General features: G+C 45.8%; 1 protein-coding gene across 1 annotated transcript; it reads left to right on the plus strand.

The window, feature by feature from the left end:
• The first annotated feature begins 4,369 nt into the window (after positions 1–4,369).
• On the plus strand, positions 4,370–19,877 carry LOC129325319 (tyrosine-protein kinase Fer-like). The gene is made up of 10 exons (XM_054972992.1): positions 4,370–4,384; positions 7,221–7,433; positions 10,412–10,540; positions 11,528–11,581; positions 12,018–12,136; positions 13,260–13,354; positions 15,003–15,126; positions 17,920–18,077; positions 18,437–18,559; positions 19,735–19,877. Exons 1-10 carry the CDS (start codon positions 4,370–4,372, stop codon positions 19,875–19,877), a joined length of 1,173 nt encoding a protein of 390 aa, XP_054828967.1.
• Positions 19,878–21,657: the final 1,780 nt, after the last annotated feature.

The raw sequence follows: 21,657 nt of genomic DNA on the forward strand, positions 1-21,657 counted from the left end.
AGGATTATGACAAACAGGACAGAAGAATGGAAACGATTTTGCCACAATAAAGGGGTGTATTTGCTAAGGCTAGTAATTCAGCCTGTGCAGCATTGACTCCCAGCCCACCCCATTCGTATGTGGGAAGGCCACCAACCCAAGGGAGGAAGTAAAGATGTGCTGGGATTTCCGATTGCAGTCCAGGCTGCACCTATTCAATATGAGGGAATCCCAGATGCAGCTCCACTGCTCATAAAATGTGAACCCATCTCAGAATCTTGACAGCATAAATGGGAAGGATGGGACATCGAAGTCGGAAAGTGACATTAAATTGAGCTACACCACAATTACCTATTAACACTGAGATTAAGAGATTTAATACCTATGAGTCTTTTTGAACATGGGGAAAGAGGAGGCTGTTTATTCTAGCTTGAAAGAAGTGGATGCGAACATGAGGATTTCAGAGGCTGCCCCGATTCTCGTCTCATGGTGTAGAGCCGGCAAACTATCCCTCTTGGATGACAGAGCACAACAGAGGAGCTGCTGATTTCTCTTGTGAGGTACCCATGAAACTTGACCCCATTCCTGGGGAGGGCAGGATACAAGTCAAATTAAATAAATATGTGGTGTTGGGCCCTGGGCTCTGTGTTTAGATCCCCAGATATGTAATAGAGGGGACAGTGTGGATTTGGGGCCACACTGCTGAGGAAGGCATGGTGTAATTTCTCCCCCTCACATGCAATTACCTTGATGAAAGATGCCTCCCATGTTACTGCTTTAAGTCCCAGAAAGGAAACAAGGCAGGCCTCATAGAACATCTCCCTGCAGTCAATCTGGGCATAAAACACCTAGAGTGGGGTGGGAATCCCCCCAAATCACATGTGACCGGCCTACAGAATATAGAGGAGGACACAAGGTGGTTGTGAGGATAAAACGGAGGAGAGGCGGGATGGTCTCAAGTCGCTTTGGGTCTCGTAGAGAAAGGTGGGGTATAAAGAAATTTTAGAAATACACAGCGGAATGAGGTGTTAGTGAAGTGGCAGGTTGTGGCGGTGATAAAGAGTTGATCCATTTTTGTTAATATTTCCCTGTATTAAAACTATCTGCAAAAAAATGTAGAAAAGTTCTAGACTAGCTATTCACATTCTAGTTTTCTGCTTACAGGGAATTATTAATGTAGCTGGTCTTGTTATCTCTTCCCTTCAGTTCAAGGTGGAACAGTCCATTTCTCCACAGTCTGTAGTAGTACAGAGACGTCTAAAGCATTTCAGAAAGATTTTTTTTCTGTTGCTGTCTTGACTCTCTTACGGGAAATGTAGGGGTAAAAAATGTTCTTAATAAATATAAATTAATAACATATTCAGTGATGCTGTTTGTTTATAAAGGAAAAGTTTTTGAATTAAAACATTCCTTTTGAATTTTTTGAACCATAAAAGGTGAAATGCCGCGGCTTTGAAATAGCTGCCATCTCCCAGTAAGCAACAAATATGAAATAGCAACAATAGCCAGCTGTCAGTGTTTATTTTTAATATTGATTACGCCCTTAAACCACACAAAACAACTAAGCTGTGCTGACTGTCAAATGCAAAACACACCACCTATTAGCAATGAATGTTCAGCAAATAAAAAAGAAAGGGGAAGGAAAAACTTCAACCCGAAGAGAACTGCATAACCAAAAAGGCTGAAGAAAAAACCAAAAAAAAACCCTTTTACATACAAGTGCCAACACCAATGCCCTTAATAAAATTCCAAGAATTAAAACTGTATGATTAACACAATAATCAAGTGTAGAAATTATTGAACAATTGCACCTGTACACAGAGGTGTATACATTAAGAGACAACTTTAAAAATGGCCATGTACTGTTACACACATCATTACACATGTAACCAAAGATGTTTTAGCTGTGAAGCCTTCCTCGGCGGTCTGTCTTTGTTTTATACATACCTATATGTTATAAATAATAAAATGCCTGACCTAGCACTGAATAAACACAAATTTGGCTATAGATACTCATGGAGTGAGTAGGTCCCACTTCCTCAATCAAATAGAACAGGAAGGACTACCAAAGATACGTTGGTATCAATAATACTTTTTCAGTAGTCCAGATCTCTATAAGCCAGGTCAAGATAAGCGCTTGTACAATCCTGTTGTACAGGTAAGTCAGAAGTTGCAAGACTCATAATTCAAAGCAGGGCTTATTTCGAGGGGGGACGCGCAGGAACGCAGTTCCAGTAGTTCCCCAAAGGGGTCACATGTCAGGTGGCCCCACTCACCTGACTCTCTGCCATTTTAGCCCTTTTTGGCCTGGATTGGGGCCGAAACGGCCCAGATCAAGCCTCTGATGGGTGGTGGATCACTCTCCTGCTCAGCAGCGGCCCGATCCTGACCATTTTGGTCCCCTTTTTGGACATTTTCAGTAACTTTTTGCCATTTTGGGCCCAATTTCGGCCCTGAATGGCCAGGATTGGGTCCAAAACAGCCAGGATAGGTGATGTCAGGGGGTGTGGCATATGCAAATCAGTTATGCTAATGATACATTTCTAGTGATGTCAAGGGGCGTTGCCTATGCTAATGAGTTCCTCCAGCTCTTTTTCTACGAAATGACCCCTGATTCAAAGTGTCAGGATAAATCATATGTGGACATTTTGTACATTGCACTAAATTATATGGTGGGTAGATTCTAGAAACTCCTAAAGAACAGGCAAGTCCTCTGTAGGATGCTACTCTGCCAAAGTCCACAGAGAATGTAATTAGACCAGCGTTTCCCAACCCTGGGGTTCCTCAGGATATCATAAATAATATGAAATAGCTTGAAAAGTTCCAAACCTTATATATAAGCTGATACACCATTATACACCCACGCACACAAATAAATGTTCTTTATACAAATAAACAGCTCTGTACAAATAAATGTTCTTGACAATAATTTGGCAGTAATAGAATTGAGCTGTGCTTGCCATCAAGTTTTTCTGACCTGTAAATATTTTTATAGGTAGAGGTTCCTTGGGATTTGAACAATTAATTTATGGGTTCCTCCATGGAGAAAAGATTGGGAAACACTGAATTAAATTTTCCTTAATTCTAAAATGTGTGATTATTATTACAATAAACCTGTCTGGAACTCTCTTACAGCACGAAATGTACTTTGTCCCTTCACCTCCCCTCAAAACAACCTTGCAAATATACCCAGGGCAAGACAAATTATGGGATGGGGGAATAATTTTTGCAAAAAAAGGCATAAATAGTTGGGGGGGGTTAAGCTGAGGAGGGATTGTTGGGAAATGATATGATGGGAGTTTGTAAGAAGGGCATGGAAGGTATCCAAAGAGCAAATAGAGAACTATTCTCTGTCGATGTTCAATAATTCAGAGTCATTGAGTTGGTAGCTGATATAAATAAAGGAAAGACTTGTTCACACAACATATCACTAACCTTTGGAACTCATTACTACAAGATGTTTGAGATAGTAACACTTTAAAAAAAAAAACCTAATCTGTTTCTACTTTACAGGCTATGGTGAAAACAAAGCCCAGTTAACAAAGTGCAAAGGAGAAGCATGCAAAAATGAGTCTGTCTACCAAGCTGGTATGACTTAGTAACTATGAGACAAGGCTGTGACTTGGGGTGTTCCTGGATCATATTTTGCCTTTGCTACGAACTCATTATATGGCCTTAGGCAAGTCTCTTCCCCCACCCCCCACCCACAGAGCTGCAGAATGGGAATAAAAATACACCTGTCTGCCTCACAGGGATGTTGTAAGATCATGTCTATTGAAGCAGTTCGAAGACTTGGGGAAAATTTTTATTTATATAGGCTGTTGTGAGGATCACAGCAAGGTTAGTTATGTAAAGGATGTGCTCTATAAATGCTAGCCTCCCTCACAAGGGGTGTTGTGAGGATAAAATAAAAGAGGGGCGAATGATGTACACCACATAGTGCTCCTTGGAGGACATTGGGTAACCATGCATCAAACGAACAAAACCAAAAATTTTATTTATTTATTTAATTAATTAATTCGAATCATGCCCTGCCCTTCCCGCAAGTGGTATCAGGGCAGCTTCCAACAGAAGATATTGTTAAAATAGAATAAAACATTATTTCAAGTAGCATAAAATCCAATATTAATACATATGAATACAAACAGCATAAAAATCCAGGCGCCACCAAACAAATCAGGCCACTATGCCTTGCACTGGTTCTAATGGCAAGAGTTTTAGAGAGAAACAGGCCGTTTTCACATGTCCCTGTAACCTTCCAGAAAATCACGCAAAATTCACAGCACGAAGTGTCTTCCTAGCCCGATTTCCCGTCACAATCCCATTTAATGGCGCGATGACATCAGATATCGTGCCATTAAACGGGATCATGATGTGAAATCGAGGTAGGATGACGCTTCGTGCTGTGAGTTTTGTATGGTTTTCCGGAGGTTATGGGCGTGTGACAACAGCCACACTTTGTAGGGGAGAGGAGTTAAATGGGAATTAATTCTCTACTGACATCATGTTCCTTTAAATGAAGCAGTGCATCATGTGACCCAGTGATGTCAAATATCTCTGAGGTCATAATAATTCATTGTCTACCATCTGTACTGTCCCAACTGGGCTTTCATCTCTGGCAGCAGATTTTTTTTTTTAAATTATAGATGGAGTGTCTGCACACCCGTCAGGAACATGCTTGGAGTGAGAACCTTGACAGGATACGTCCCATCAGGCCAATCCGGGTATAGTGCAAATATATGATTCAAAGGCAATGTTATTTTCTTTAGGAGTGTATCTACACATGAAGCCTTTGCATGGGTTTTAAGCCAGTTTCACCGTGATGGCTTCCAACCAAGAATCCTGGGAACTGTCAAAGCTCCTTAATAAATTAATAAATCCACAGCTATTTGGATAACTCCCCCCACCAAAAATAGTTTATCGTTTGCAGTGCTATTTAGCATGTGGGATGGACTCAATAAGAGCTGCCACCCGGTGGCACTGCTGTATTTTGAGGGGGAAGAATGGTTTGAGACGGATTCAGTTCAGACAACTTTTTCCCAAATGACTGTGAATTTATTTATTTTTATGTAAGGTCTTTGTTAAAGCAAGAGTTCCATAAAGGAGAAAACAGCTTGGGGGTGGCAATTTTTGGCAAGAAAATAAGATGAAAGAAAACAAGGGGAAAGAGGGAAACGGCCATTCCCCGCTCCAGTCTCTCTCTCTCTGTAGCTGCCTCCTGTGCAGTTCCATTCTCAGATGGAAGCAGGCCTGTTTGTAAACTCAGCTCTCCAACAGTTACGTAGAAAATAGGGTGATGGTCTGAGCTGAAGAACGGAAGGAACATTCAGGAAGGGACAGGGCTTTTTTTCAGCTGGAACATGGTGGAACAGAGTTCCGGAACCTCTTGAAAATGGTCACATGGCTGGTGGCCCCGCCCCCGTGCGGAGGGCAATCTAAACTCCCCTCTGTCTGGAGATCAGGGGGCAGGGCCGCCAACCATGTGACCATTTTCTCCGAGGGCAATTTAAACGTGATGACATTGTGCGGTCCTGAGTTCCGCCACTGAGTTCCACCACCTCTTTTCCCAGAAAAAAAGCCCTGGGAAGGGATATTAGCCTGACTTACCTGACAGGATTGTTGTGAATTTATTTATTTATTAGTTAGACTTCTATCCCGCCCTGCCTGCAAGCAGGCTCAGGGCGGGTCACAACAATAAAACATAATACATTACACCACCCCTAGATAGTGAACTTACAGCCACCCCTGCCAACAATACATTAAGGGTGGCGAAAAAAAGAGGGAAAGCAGACCTTTTAATTCAACTGTAACTCATATGGGGGGCCAGATGAAGATAAAGGGGGGAGAAGTCCTTGAATTCCTTGGAGGAAAAGTGGCACTAAAACCTTACAAATCTTAGTTTAAAATACCGTCTAACATTTCCAGAGCGTCCTAAGCTCTTGCATACATTTTCTCAGTAATTCTTGCACGGTGGCATCATTTGCCTGACACTTGGGAAAACAAAAGCTCAGAAGAGTGGGCTCCATGAAAATGGACAGAGAGAATTACAGAGGTGCATTGTCACAGCAAAGGCCCTGTCCGTTGCAGGCATCTAAAGCCACGCCTGAAAACGGGGCACGTAGATCAGGCCTCTGCCCAAAAGCAGTGGGGCGGGTTTGTACCCGAGCAGCCAGTCTCATGTAAGGAAGGATTAATAGCCTCCGGTTGAGACCATGCCCTGGGCTTTCTACATAATCTGAACATGCTTCTTGATTCGAAGGAAGCCATCCCGGGGCAATGACTCGTGCAGAAACACAATAGGCAACCTCCTCAAATAGTGAGTAAATTCTATTCTCCCTCTTGGATCAACCATGCCTGGGAATTCCCTTCCAAGGAGGCTGCTCAGGAGAAGGCAAAGCAAGAGTATGAAAACATGCCAGGAGATCTGCTTTACAGAGCGAATGTATCGATGCATCATTCCATTTATTTTTGGTTTCCTGCGCTGTCACTTCATATGTCATCGCTGCCCATTTTCATTGCTGCTGTTTCTGATTCGTTTCTGTCTTTTGTGCCATATTTGCACTGTTTATATGACATTCATGTATCAAAATATCACAAAAATAATTCTGAAAAAAAACCATTAGTTTTAAAGGGGAAACAGAAAATGGCACAGAAATATTGATTTGCGCAAAGGAGAAACAAAACTGAGACGTTTTTTCAGCTTGGCTTGGCAAGGCTGGGGAACTGGGTAGCTGCCTTGTATACAAAGTACAGGGTGGCACTGTCCATTGGGAGGGGCTGTTTGCTATTCCACTCTCAACAAATAAAGGCAATTTTGCAGTAACCCATATTCCCCCCCACACACACACACCAACCAAGTAGCTTGCCTTTACCCAGGGGTTGCCAACCTCCAGGTAGGGCCTGGAGATCTCCCAGAATTATAGCTGATCTCCAGACTACAGAGATCAGTTTCCCTGGGGGGAAATGGCCGCTTCAAAGGGTGGCATCTATGGCTTTATACTCTGCTGAGGTCTTTTCCCTCTCCAAATCCCAACCTCCCTGTGCTCCACCCCCAAATCTCCAGAAATTTCCCAACCAGGAGTTGGCAACCCCCCCTTACCTACCGTTGTGGCTTAAAAGAAGAACCAGAAAGAACCCATTTTTGCAAAGTTCTTTCCCCTCAAAAATGTTTTGAGGAAACAAATGGCCCAAGGTGCAGCTGGCAGGAAAGCTTCACGGCGGCTCCTGTCTCCTCTTGCCAGCTGCCTCCTCCAATGCCCTTGATCCCAGTGGCACAAAGACCCCTTTCCCAGCAGGACTGGTTCCATGGTTCCCTCACCAGGCAAGAAACGCAGGCCCTGCTGTCCAGAGAAGGAGACTTCTTGGTGAGGGGGAGCCAAGGCCAGCCTGGAGGATACGTCCTGTCAGTGATGAGTGGAGGACAATGCAAGCATTTTATCATCCAGTGTTTGAAGGTAAGGAATGCTTTGGACTTGAGTTTCTGATGTTCAAGATGGCACCAAGTGTCTGGTAATAACAAAAATAAGACCGGTTCGTCTGGGATGAGGAGAAGGCATTCAGTGTAGAATGTGTGTCTTCTCAACAGGTTGACTGGAAGAATTAAGCCAAGCCTGTTCCTTTTGGGAGGGTCTCAACCTTCTTCCACTCACTATTTTTTCTAAAGAGGGAAGAATATAGTTTACTACAGAGGGCTTAAAACTCCATAATTTTAAAAAAACCCTCCTGCTAATATCAGTTTATTGGCTGATGAGCCCGTTACAAATGTGGCAATAGTCTCCATCAAACCTTTCTAATCAAGTTCAGCTTCCAAATTCCCCAAGTCTGGAAGGGACTTCTCTGCCCCCAGCTTCAATCTCCAACGCTCGAGAAATAGAGGAGTGGAACTAAAAATGACCACCATATTGATCCTTATGACCCAGGCTCTGTGGTCATTGAGATTAGGGGAGATTCCTAAAGTGTCACCAAGAATTGTCATCATGTCATCCTCAGACTCCACCATCCAGCAAGCACCATCTCCAAGCATCTCTCTAGGTAGGGTTCCCAGGTGCCCGCCAATGATGGGCAAACTCCTGGAAGTTTGCCACCTTGCCCGTCAACCCACCAGTGGTTGGCAGGAGTGGCAATTTCCTGGAGGTTTCCTGCCACCAGCAGGCACCTCATAATATGTGCTGCGCATGCGCACTCCTAACAGGCATGGCGACATCACTTCTGGAAGTGATGTCATCGTGCCAGCCATGGGAGCATCCCCACGCTTCTTTGGGGGGCTGATTTGGGCCCCAAATGGGCCTGAATTGGCCCCACACGGAACGCAGAAAGCGCTCCCGTGGCCAGTGTGATGACATCACTTCCGGAAGTGATGTCATCACTCAGGCGCCAGAATGAGTGCAAACGCAAAGGAGACCTCGCCACTGGCACAAGGTAAGTGCCAAGTCCCCCTCCCCCTCCCCGGCGGAAGGGTATAGGGATCTGGCAACCTTGTCTCTAGGCTGTGCTGGGAACCCTAGTTCAAGGGGGCTAGCTGACAGTAATTTAAACAGGCCTAACAGAGGGTCAAGCTAGACATGCAGGTTTTTAAAGGTTTGGGTCTGAGTTCCCTGCAGCCACAGAACAGGTTTGGGGAACTAATGTTAAAAAACAAAGGAGAGCCCAAATAGCCTCAGAATGCCTCCAAGGCGGTAGGGTTGCCAGCTCATGGTTGGCAAATTCCTGGAGATTTGGGGGGGTGGAGCCTAGAGAGGGTGGGGTTTGGGAAGGGGAGGACCTCCACAGGATATAACGCCATAGAGTCCAAGCTCCAAAGCAACCAATTTCTCCAGGGGAACTGATCTCTGTGGCCTGGAAATCAGTTGTAATTCTGGGAGATCTCCAGCCACCACCTGGAGACTGGCAACCCTAGGCAAGGGGGAGCTCCTCCCTTTCCCCTCAAGCCATTTTCTGGGTTAAAAGAGCAAGAGAGGGGGTCCCCCTTTTTTTAATGCTCCACATGCACAGAATTCTCACAGCCCCAGCTATTTAAAAACCTGCACGTCTAGTTTCATCCAAAGCATCCTGTGTTTATAGTAGACCCACAAACTGAAGGGGGTACTTTCATTCTTCCACCACTAAGCAGGGCCGGATATAGGGGGGGCAGGGGGGTAGTCTGCCCCCAGTGCCACCAGGGTACCAGCAGCCAGAGAGCACAAGCAGCAGTGCTGGCAGCCTTGCAGCCCCCCACGCTGCCTTTCGCCTGCCCCGCAGGACAGGGGGCGGCCGTGCCATTCGCCTGCCCCGCAGGGGGCGGCTGGCCGCCCCCTGTCCTGTGGGGCAGGCGAATGGCGTGGGTGGCCACGCTGCCTTTTGCCTGACCTGCAGGGCAGGGGGTGCGTGGCAAGCCGGCCGCCCCCTGTCCTGCGGGGCAGGCGAAAGCAGCACAGGGAGCTGCGAGGCCGCCCACCCCATTCGCCTGCGAGGCGGCGAACGGCGCGGGCGGCTTCCCAGCCCCTCACGCTGCCTCCGCCGTTCCGCCCTGTGCGATGATGTCACCGAAGTGACATCATCACGCAGCGCGGGGAGTGCGCGCATACGCGTGAGATGGTCAGCCTAGGGTTGCCCCGGGCGCAGGCAACCCTAGATCCGGCGCTGCCACTAAGGTATTGATTTCTCACTATGGATTGGATCTGGGTGGTAAGAGGATAGGCTTGTTAGACATTCTGTTGGTAAGCTAATTCTTTCTTTAAAAACAGCAGTGTCCTTGATGTGATTTCAATCCCTTTCGGGTACCCAGAAGAGACGTAGCTATGGTAGCGCTAGGAATTGCCAGACGGTTTTACCCAAAAGGGAAGAAGTGACATCAAGGACATTTCTGTTTTTTAAGAAATAATTAGCTTACCAACAGAAAGTCTAATAAGCGTCTCCTCTTACCACCCAGATCCAATCCAAACATCATATGAAAGCAAATCTCATAATCTGCCTGAATCCATGAGAAGGCCCAGCTGACCCAGACCCTTGAAATTTTGTTAATTTAGCCTCACCACCCCGCATGGTTGCTGTTCCTCCAGAAGGTTCGGGGATCCCCCACTCCCACCCTCTGTAGGGTTGCCAGGTCCCCCTCCCCTCCTGCTGGGAGGGTAGGTTTCCCGGTGCTTACACGTGCTGCCCTGGGAGTGTGGCAACATCTTTTGCTGCTCTCTGCCTCTCTTGATAGCATAAACATCTCCATGGTACCATTATCAGTTTATATCTTCCATCAAGAGACTGTTAATTTCTCCAAAGTTGACTCCTAATTCACCTTTGCTTCTTTCTCTTCTATATTCCTGGTTCATCTTGTTTGCTTTTTTATAGCAGTGCCAGATGGTTCCACTCTGGTTTGGGTCCAGCTCTTGAAGCACCTCCCATAAGAATTATCCTAGTCTCTTTACTCTCTGTTACTAATTTGGGGCATTCTTCTCTGCAGGGCAGATACCACTTTGAGCCAACTGGCCCCAGTTTCTCCAGCATCTCTCAGCTGATTCACCACCACTTAAAATCACACCAGGGGCTCACAGCAAGATCCCCTGTACTCTTGGGCAATCCTGTTGTACGGGTAAGTCAGAAGGCTCGACTCTCATAATGCTAAATACTGAGTATCTGTGTGTGTTAGAGTTGCCATTTTCCCTCTGCTAGTGGGGGAATCCCTACCGGTACTGCCCCACCCGTCTCAATAGTACTCAATGGGACAGCAGGGGGGAAATGAAGAGGCAAAACAGCAATCTTCTGATGCCGTGACAGCACTTGTGGCTAAGTAGCCAGACATGATGGCACCACATTGCGGGACATTCTAGGATTCACTCAAAACTCTGTGGTTTTACCATAAAGTTTTGGGTGAATCCTACAGCATCCTGCAATGCAGGGAAATCAGTTCTAGCTATGTTGCTGAAAGCGATGTTGCAACATTAGAAGATCACCATTACAGCAAGCCCCACTCCTGCCAGACTCCTGGGATTGCCAAATGCTGGCGATCCTAGTCATCTTTTAGAACAGTTGCCTTATTTTATTTACTTGATTTACTGAAAATATTTTTGTCCCTCTTTTCTGTTTCTCTGTTTCTCAGTATTCTAGGAGAATACTGGGACCCACCCACAGAAGAATGGTGATCCTACCAGTTAGTCCCAGGGCACTATTTGGGGAAACCTGTGGATTCCTTGGGAGACGCATGGGTTTCCCCAACAGACCCATCATATATAATGATACAAATATATAGATAAGCCTCAGAGCTCCTTCTGGACATCTGGTCAGCCACTGTGGGAAAAGGGACACTGGTAGGGTTGCCAATTTCCAGGTGAGATGTGGAGTTCTCCTGGAACTGATCTCTAGACCCCAGAGATCAGTTTCCCCGGAGAAAATAGAAGCTTTGGAAAGTGCCCTTTAAGGCATTATGAGGTGTCTCTCTTCCTGAAACCTCATCCTACCAAGGCATTGCCCCCCAATTGCCAGGAATTTCCCAGGCTGAAGTTGGCAACCCTAGACACCAGAACAGATGGGCAATTTGACTCCTCTTAAGATCACAGACACTTTTCTTTTCTTTCCGTAGGCAAAGTGGGACCTTAGCCACGATGATGTGATTTTGGGTGAATTACTGGGCAGTGTAAGTGGCAGCAAGTTCCAAGTGCTCCTCCTCTGCTTTCCAAGACAGCCTCTCTATCAGCCCCCTTCTGCCATCCCTCTTTGGCCCTGTTTCTTGCTCTTTGAGGATCTCTCATTAAAACGTTATTCACCAACGTGGTCATTCAATAGGGTATCTCCAGAAGTTAAAGTTTCTTGAATCTCCAGAAATTAAATTCAGGTGGAGGCTGGAGATCTCCCAAAATTATAACTGATGTCCAAAGAACAGAAATCAGTTCCCCTGGAGAAAACAGCTGCTTTGGAGGATGGACTACAGTGGGGCCATATACCCCACTGAGGTCCCTTCCCTCCCCAAAACTAGCCCTCCCCAAGCTCCACCCCCAAATCTCCAGGAATTTACCAACCCTTAGATGTCAACCGTATTTCTGATTTATTCGTTCTTTTATCCCTACCCCTAGGGAAATTTCGGGGAAGTATACAGTGGCCGCCTGTCCTATGATAACACCCCAGTGGCTGTGAAGACCTGCAGGGAACACCTTGCTCCAGAGACAAAGGAGAAGTTTCTCATGGAAGCCAGGTCAGAAGACAGATGGACAGCAAAATCACACACACACACACACACACCTGGTGTCCCTATTTAGCAAGGACAGTATTTTTCTGGTCTCTACCACGGCAAATCCCTGGCTCTATTTTGTCCTCTCTGTGTGTGTGCACGTGTTGGAGGATGCCTTGTTAAATTTAGAGCGGTTCTTTGTTTTATGCTGAACAGGAATTTTCTCCTGCAGGGGATCACTGTGTTGTGCGTTGCTCTGTTGGAGCCTGTGGATTTTATAATGTATTTTTGTATCCTGTTTGTACGTCTGTTTCTTGGCCTTGTGGTCAAGTTTGTAAGCAACCATGGGCAGAAAAGGCAGGATGTAAATATTTTAAATAAATAAATTGCATGTGTACACACGACGTAAAATATGACCCAAATCTTTTTTGGCAGATTTCCATGTTTCACAAAATCAAACATTATTTCTTACGTGTGATGGTACAGGAACATAATACAAAGCTACAAGTCTGCAGCGCATGTACAGCTGTCAGCTTCTAAACCAACGCCTCATTGGCGGCTTTTCTTTTATACTGCGGTCAACAACAGAGACAGGGGAGGATCCTGAAACTCAGGGCTCATTTTGAGGGGGAACGCACCGGAATGCAGTTCTGGCAGTTCCCCAAAGAGGTCACATGTCAGGTGGCCCCACCCACCTGACCCTTGGCCACTTTGGGCCCGTTTCAGCCTGGATTGGGGCCGAAACGGCCCAGATTGGGCCTCTGACGGGTTGTGGATCACTCTCCCACTCAGCAGCGGACTGATCCTGACCATTTTGGGCCCTTTTGGGCCATTTTCAACCCCCTTTTTGCCATTTTGGGCCGAATTTTGGCCCTGAATGGCCAGGATTGGGTCCAAAAGAGCCAGGATAGGTGATGTCAAGGGGTGTGGTATATGCAAATCAGTTATGCTAATGACATACTTCTGGTGATGGCAAGGGGTGTGGCATATGCTAATGAGTTATGCTAATGAGTTCCTCCAGCTCTTTTTCTACGAAATGACCCCTGCTGAAACTCAAAAGGTTTGGATTTCAAAGGTGGCCCCCACAGACCTGGTGTGATACTCAATAGCCTGCCAACACACTCAACCTTCTGATCTATTCTTCTAGGATTCTGAGGCAATACCACCACCCAAATATTGTCCGCATCATTGGCATCTGTGCACGGAAACAGCCCATCCTCATAATCATGGAGCTGGTGTCTGGTAAGAGGCAGGTCCACACAAGAGTGGCAGGTGTGGTCAGCCCAGACGTTATGGGCCTGTGTAATGCAAGGGTATTGTTGCTGAGGGTCTCAGGCTTTGGACTTTCAGACACATTCTTCAGGCAACAGGTTGATATCTCAAGGCCACACACCCAACGGCTTCTTCTAAAACTTCCATGCAGGCCTGCTTGTGGTAACTACAGCACATGTACAACGAAATGGGAAGCAATAATCTGGCATTAGCAGATTAGCAGAAGTTTATTGTACATTAGAAATTGCAAACACCACCTGATCCCACAAGACGGCCATTTTCACATGCCTGTAACTCCGGAAAATCTCACAAAATTCACAGCACGACGGCATCATCATAGCACAAGTTCCCATCATGATGTTGTATAATGGCGTGATTTCTAATGTCATAGCAACATTAAATGGGATCATGATGGGAAATTACACTATGAACGCCATCTTTCTGTGAGTTTTACATGCTTTTCCAGTGGGTTTACAGGCGTGTGAAAACGGCCGATGAGAATAATGTGTTAACAAGCTTACAATTATTAAACAATGTTCAATATACCAATCACAAATATATAAATACACATGAATAAAGCAGAAACCAATTGACAGTATAAATGTAGAGTGCATTAAAAAAGCATACAAAAAGAGTTAAAACACATTACATCTTTTGGTACACTTCTTGGTATACAATATACATTTACATTGTCAATTGGTTTCTACTTCTTTCCTGTGTATTTATACATTTGTTATTGGTCTATTGAACATATTTGTTTATAATTGTATGCTTGTTACAGATTGTTCTCATCTCATCAGTTCAGATAATGTTTACCATTCGTAGTTTACAAAACACTATTTTTGATTTACCTTCTTGTCCTTTTGTTCTTTGTTTTTGCATTCCTTGAGGGTGTTCCTTTTTGTTTTCCTTGTACAGCTGAACTACATTGTACATTTAGCACAGTTACTTTCCATAGTTTTTTTGTATATGTGTGGGTAAATAATCCCCCTATTCAAAGCCACATGATTTTGGCCAGTAATAGATGCCATGTGGTGCAATTCCTAGCCGTGTGTGGAAGGAGTACCATTATTTGTGCTATTCAATATAACATCACCGGGGATGTCTCATGAGCCTCAGGTTTTGGAATCCCGGGTCCTGGCAAATCTGTCTATGGACATTTTTCAGGACATATGTATTCAAATTCCTGTTCAGTGGGAATTTTCACTGAGTAGCTTCTGGGGACAAGGTGATATGGTGCCATGATGTCACTTCTGGTCACATAATCGGAAGTGATGTCACACATTGCTGGGATGCTCTAGCAGTCCCCCCAAACAGGTGCACACTTCTGCTGATTGTTTATCCAGTTTTATCAGCCAGTAGCCATCTTCACAGAGGATGGCAAAGAACTTTTTCCCTGCCAGACTCTTCCTGATATCCTCAGTAGTGAGACAGAGCAACTGCCAGTCAGAGAAGACCGCACTAGATGGGCCAGTAGTCTGACCCTGTCTTAAGCAAGTTAATATGTTCAGAATGGAGAAAAATTCTCCAAGGTAATAATGGTAATCATTGGGAGGAGGAAGTTTGAATGTATTGAATCACCTGTGTTTTATGTTTTCTCTCTCCTCCCCTTCTCCAGGTGGGGATTTCTTGTCCTTCCTGCATCAGGAGGGGAGCCGGCTCTGGGTGCAAGATCTCATCCGCTTTGCAATTCAAGCTGCAGCAGGCATGGCCTATCTGGAAAGCCATTACTGCATCCACAGGTACAGAGCTGGCAAGATACAAACATTCTTAACTCACAGCATTTCTCATACGTAAGCTTACTAGGTTCCTGCCAATTGTCACCTCTGCCCGCTGATCACTGGCAATCAGCGGGAGAAGGCAGGCTGCCCAGAGATTGTCCAGCATTGGCAGGAACCTGACGAGGCTGGGGAAATGTGTGTGAACGTGCCTGCGTCCCTGGCCAATGTCACTTTCAGCACAACCTGGAAGTGATGGCGACGCACTGAGGCCAATTCTTTAGGAATTAGCCTTGGTGTTGCTTCAGGGTTGTACTGGGTTGAACTGGAAGTGACATCAGTACAGGGCTGGTGCATGCACATGCAATAGGTGAGTGCCCACCACCCACACATAACCAACCCCCCCCCCACTAATTACTACGAGGGATCTGGCAAACCTACTCATGCCGTTTTCAGCCAACAGTTATCCATCACTGAGAATGCTGTAGGGCAGTGTTTCCCAACCAACATTCCCAACACTGTCAGGTGTTCCGAAGCAATGTCCCCCCCATCCTCCCCCTTCACAGCCTCCTTCCCTCCCTCTTATTCAAATTTCCCATGAAAAAAGAAACCAGCACTCAATTTCCACCCCCCTTTTCAACTTAACAGCCAGAGCAAGAGGTGGAGCTTGAGTTGGATAATTGACAGAGGATAATTGACTCTAGCTTTCCTCCTAATCCTGACATAGGAAGATTCCGTAGGCAGGCTTCTCCCCAACACATCTCAATATTAGGGAGCAGTGAAATCTTCAAAATACCCCCCACTTCCACCCTTTCTCCTGGAACAAGTTTCAGGCTGCCTTGCCAAAAAAAGAGCATTTAAAATACCACCCCCCACCCCAAGATGGTTATCTAGGTGGCAAGTATCATATTAGAAAAGGCATTTCCTCTATTAATGAGAACAGGGAGAAATACCTTTTCTTAGACAATACACAAATTACAGCAGGTGGCACCTTACAAGAGGCATTCCTTCCTGTGTGAGAGGGACCAAAGTGAGCGCCTCTTTTTAAACCATATTCTCACACATCACAACAGGTAGCATCTTACAAGAGCATTCCCTTCTGAGTGAGAGACTGAAAGGTGAATTCCTCTTCTTAGAGAATATCCACATGTATCACAGGAGGAAGCATCTTAGAAAAGACATTCCTCTCTGTATAAGAAGTAGGTGGGAATGCCTCTTCTAAGTTGTTGCCGGGTGTAATGCATCAAAAAAGGATTTTTTTTTCTTTAGTCAAATTCAAGGAGATTTTTTAAAGAATTCTTGCTTTTTTTCTAATATGCAAATGGTTGTACATTTAATTAAGTAAATAGCAATGCAATCCTAAACACGGTTACACCCTTCTAAGCCCACTTACAAATGCGTAACTATGCTTAGGATGGAACACTCTGCCAAGCTATCACAATTATAGTCCAATCCTGTGCACCTTTACTCTGTAGTAAGATCCACTGAATTCAATTGAACTTACTCTGCAGTAGGCATGCAGGTGATATCCAGATTTCTTTAGCCTAGTGACAACCCCCCCCCCACGGCCCCCACTGCCTAGACTCCTGGGCCCCCATTTCTTCAACCTGCTTCTTCATACCCAGGTGTCAAGAAGACCAGAGACCCTCACCTCCCGTTCCTGGGCGCTGATCACAGCCACTCCAAGACCTCTAGGAGCTGGACAGGGTCCTGTTCTCTTTTGTTTAAGGTTTTTCAGCCTCCAGGTTCATTCTGAGGGAGAGCTTACGTGCAGCCAGTAACTCTTGACACAGGCAAATAAAATGTAGATGGGTTTATTAAGTACAGGTTACAGAGAGTGTTTGCAATGCTGTAATCATTCTTTAAATCAGGCAATAGGCAAGCAAGAAAACAAACACTTTCTATTGCTGGCTATCTGTCTAAAATACTTTAAGCTGGCTATCTTGCTTCTCTGACATGGCTTCTTGGTTTGCAAAGTTCGCACCAGAAGGCTGAGGAAAAGAACCAAATCTCATGCCACTCCACTCCGGGCATTGTGCTGCTAGGAGGCACACAAAAAGAGTCCTCTCTCACATATCGGTGAATATTAGTGAACAGACAGGTGTTCAGTGTACCAGGAAGCCATCTTTTCAGGCCTGGTGCGGTTAGCCCATCAACTAGGAGCCAATCAGGGCTCAGTTTGCTCATTGGCATTGCTAGTATGAGAAACTTACGGAGGCCTGCCGCCTGATTAGGAGTGGTGAACTGAAGGGATCTTCTTGAGAACAGCCAGCACATTCTTTCCCAAAGCAGGCCAGAACTGGGCCTGCAAAAGACCTACAGCCTAAACCAGAGTTGAGAAATGAGAATAGGGTTGCCAGCCTCCAGGTGGTGGCTGGAGATCTCCCGGAATTACAACTGATCTCCAGCCAACAGACATCAGTTCCCCTGGAGAAGATGGCTAATTTGTAGGGCTGCCAATCCCCCGCTGGGGCGTGCCCCCAGGCACACCCCCTACACCACACAATGGGCCCGTTCGGGTCAAATTGGGCCCACAGGGGGATGATTCAGCCCTTTGGCGATCACAGGAGCATACGCCGGGCTGCCCTTTGACCCGCATGATAACGTCAGTTCCGGGATGTGATGTCATCATGCACACTGGCGCACGCGCATGTGGAGACAAGAGACACCAAAGACTGCAGAGGGTGAGTGCCAGGTTCCCAGTCCCCCGCCGGGGGACTCAAGGGACCTGGCAACTCTAGCTGAGAAAAACTTAAGGACTGAAGGCTTGATGGCAATTTGTTCTTACACCAGATCTGCTTTCTAACCCTTTGACAGAGATCTGGCTGCTCGGAACTGCCTTGTGGGGGAAGGCAGCATCCTCAAGATCAGTGACTTTGGTATGTCCCGGCAGGAGGAGAATGGCGTCTACTCATCCAAGGAAGGCCTCAAGCACATCCCGATCAAATGGACAGCACCAGAGGCTTTGAAATACGGTCAGGGCATCTCAGGCTGTTACTTCTAAGCTTGTCAAGAAAGGGTGGCCATGGTACGGGCAGTGATGGAAACTTGGTTGGTTTGGAACACCTAAACAGCCATCTCTAAATGTGCTGCCCTCTGGAGACTGGAGGGGGAATTGCATCTTTTTTTAGCCCACTATATAAGAGGGAGCTAACAGCTGCTTAGCTTAAGACTGACCTGGCCTGGAGCCATAGGAAATACATACTGCTGACAGGTCAGCATGCCTGTATTTGTGTATATCTTTAAATGTAAATAAATTCCTGTGTGGATTACTACATCAGCCTTGTGTTACACAATTCTCTCCCTCCATCCTTGATTTGATTTACTTCTGCAGGCCGGTATTCCACAGAGAGTGATGTCTGGAGTTATGGCATTCTCTTGTGGGAGATCTTCAGTTTAGGAAGCACCCCTTATCCCGGAATGTCTAATCAGCAAGTGATCAGCCAGGTGGAAAGAGGTAAAGAGAAGAAGAGATGGGTTTGTGTGGAAAGTGATTGATAACGTTATAACTAATCCCTTCATCACCACCATTTCACATCCCCCCTCCCCTAAATCTTGCAGTCTTATAAAAAAAAACTTACACTGAGGCCATCAATCAATCTAGCCCCAAACTGCCTGCTCTAACTGGCAGCATCTCTCCAGGGTCTCTGCAAATAATGTTCTTTAATACCTGAGATTCAGGAACTGAATTGAAACTTCCTGTCGGCAACACAACACAGTCCACTACCATGATACGCTTTCTCAGAACTGGCATGAGGCTGCCTTACACAGAATCAGACAGGATTGCCAGCCCTGTACTGGCAAATGCCAGGAGATTTGGGGAGGTGACGCCTTGGAGAAGGTGGAGTTTCAGGGGATATGATGTCACAACCTCTGTGGTGCTGTAGGATTTCCCCCAATCTCTATGGTAAAGACTATAGAGACTGTGGAAATTCCTAGAGCATCTTGGAGAATGTGATGCCGCTTCTGGGTGGGGTTTGGAGGAGATGATGTCACCTCCCAATCCCCATAAGGCACAACTGGCACCTTCTCTAGCAGTCCTTAGGAAGGCAGGAAAAACTTACCTTTCTCTTCCTCCTTCTTAACTGAGGCCGACTCATCCCCTTCCCATCCAGTGGAGCTCCATGGACTCTGACTGACTGACCATCACTTGGATTTGCTTGAGGCAAAAATCATAAGAATTCATTCAGAGCCCTGGAGGAGCGGCAGGATGTTTGGGGGTGATTGCCACAGAACTATTTCAGTGAATAAAATAAGAGAAATAAGGCTTTCTGGCTGTGAACTGGTAACAAAATGAATTACAGGGATCAAAATGAATTTCCAAAATTCTCCTCCATGAATTCCTGGAGATTTGGGGACGGTCCCTAAAGAGCGTAGAGTTTGGGAAGGGAGCTCAACAGAGATGAGCTGCCATAGACTCCACCCTTTGAAGCTGTGATTTCCTCCAGGGGGACTGATCTCTATAATTCTGTGAGAACTCCAGACCCCACCAGGAGGTTGGGAACCCAAGAGTAGCTCTCTAGGGACTTAAAGTATCTCGGAGTCTTAAGTTCTACAGGACACCATGCCTTGACACTCAAGATGTCTGTCCTTTGACTTGTCTCACCCGTTTCTACCTCTTTCCCCTGGCAGGCTTTCGGATGCGAGCCCCAAAGCGTTGTCCTACAGATGTCTATGATCTGATGCAGCGGTGCTGGGATCGTGACCCCCACGGGCGCCCTACATTCTCTGCCATCTACAAGGAGATGTTGCAGCTTCACTGGGATTCTGAATGATGTTTAACTCAAGATGTACCTATGATAACATATGCCCTCCCAATAAATCTCTCTGAAGCCATCTGTTGCTTTCCTTTCTATGGTGCAACCCTGAGTGGTTGTTTTTCTCTGGGTTAGGGTGGCCTTCTGTTACTACCTTTGTTATTCAAGTTTTTCCCAGTGTGTTCAGCAAATGCTTCAGAATTCCTTGAAATGTTGCAACTGTCAGAACATACACAACTGCATGTGCCCAGAAAGGTGTGCCACTGCCTAACATACCCTGGAATATTGCATGGCCTATTCATTGGCACCACCTTCCCCCCAATGCATTGCTGCCTCAAGAAAAAGTATGGGATCCTTGTCCCCATGTGGCTTTCAAGTCAAATTGAAGTCTCTTTCCAGCATCCCAGTATAGCTGAGATGCTTCAGAGCATGTTCATCAAGTGTAGGGAGACACAATGTTAGCCAGGAAGCATAATTTAAAAAGACAGCCGGTGGAGATGGCTCCTCAGAGGGTTTGTTAATTTCATCTTTGCCACCTGCAAGGTTCTGTCCATTTCATCTCTCCAGTCTAAAGCTGGGGGATCGCAACCAGAGGGCAGTGAGGAATGGAAATGGGCTGGAACTGCCTGCCTTCCAGAGCTGGGCTTGGACCTGAAGAGGTTATAATGGGCTGAAGTTTCCCTTTTGGCATTTCACAGCCCCTTCACACAGCTCCAGTGAATAGCAAAGCCTTTGCCCTGCCGCCAGCTCTTTCTTTTTAAACTACCCTTCCTGGCTAACATTGCATCTCCCGACATAAAGCTGGGCGACTCCTACTTGGCTCAATTCAGAATCTACTTGGTATACACGCTTTCTCAACAAGCATTCAGAAAAGATTTGTCTGTTTAATGAGAATTTTCTTCCACAGCTGTTGGTTTGTGTGTGCCAGTGGTGTTGTGTATGTGCACATTATTGTATTGTCCTGTGGGAACTGGAGCTTGTTTTCACTCATTCCACAGCACCAGCTATTTGCAAATTCAGCTCCACTATCACTACTCCACATACTAAGGAACAAGAGGCAGTTTTAGTTGAAGGATAATTGTCACATAAAATGTGTGCCAGAAACAAAGAAGAGAATTGACCAAAACAGAGAAAACAAGACTTCTGTGTCCACACAAACTGGAGGTCTGCCAACCTTGCATATTGGGAGTATGCAATCCCTTCAATGCACTCACTATGTGAGGTCCCCAGGTCAAGTAAATTGGGCAAATGTGTGTATTTCTTGTGCATGTTCAAGTTCCAAACCAGATCTCTTCGTTTGTATGTATAGAAGCTGTGCATGCATTAAAAAAACACATGCATTGCACAATTCATACAACATGTGGACCTCACATAATGATTGCATCATAGGGACCATGTGATCCTGAAACATGTAATTGGCGGTCAATGTCCCCAGTTTGTGTGAACATAACATCTACAGTGTGCTATACTCATTGTAAAAAAATAAAAGGTTGTTTGATCATGCAGTTTTCTTAATAAGTTTCATTGAGAATAAGGGGTTAACATTAAAGAATGTGCTCATTCCAAAGTTATAGTTCAATCCAGGCTGCAGCATAATGGGCAGGTCACATAATGGGCTATCAGATGTCATTCTGGTGGGAGAGAATAAATAAGCATGGGAGTGCAGGACTGCAGCAAGAAGCTCTGTCCCCAACCATTGCTCGTTCTTTGGAAGGAATGCATTGGTCCTACACAAACAGAATTGTATGCATGGAGGCACCTTTCTGCACAATCAAGAACCCTGAACATGCAAGAGTTT

The sequence above is a fragment of the Eublepharis macularius genome, chromosome 1 (assembly GCF_028583425.1).
Source record: "Eublepharis macularius isolate TG4126 chromosome 1, MPM_Emac_v1.0, whole genome shotgun sequence".
In the NCBI taxonomy this organism is placed as follows: domain Eukaryota; kingdom Metazoa; phylum Chordata; class Lepidosauria; order Squamata; family Eublepharidae; genus Eublepharis; species Eublepharis macularius.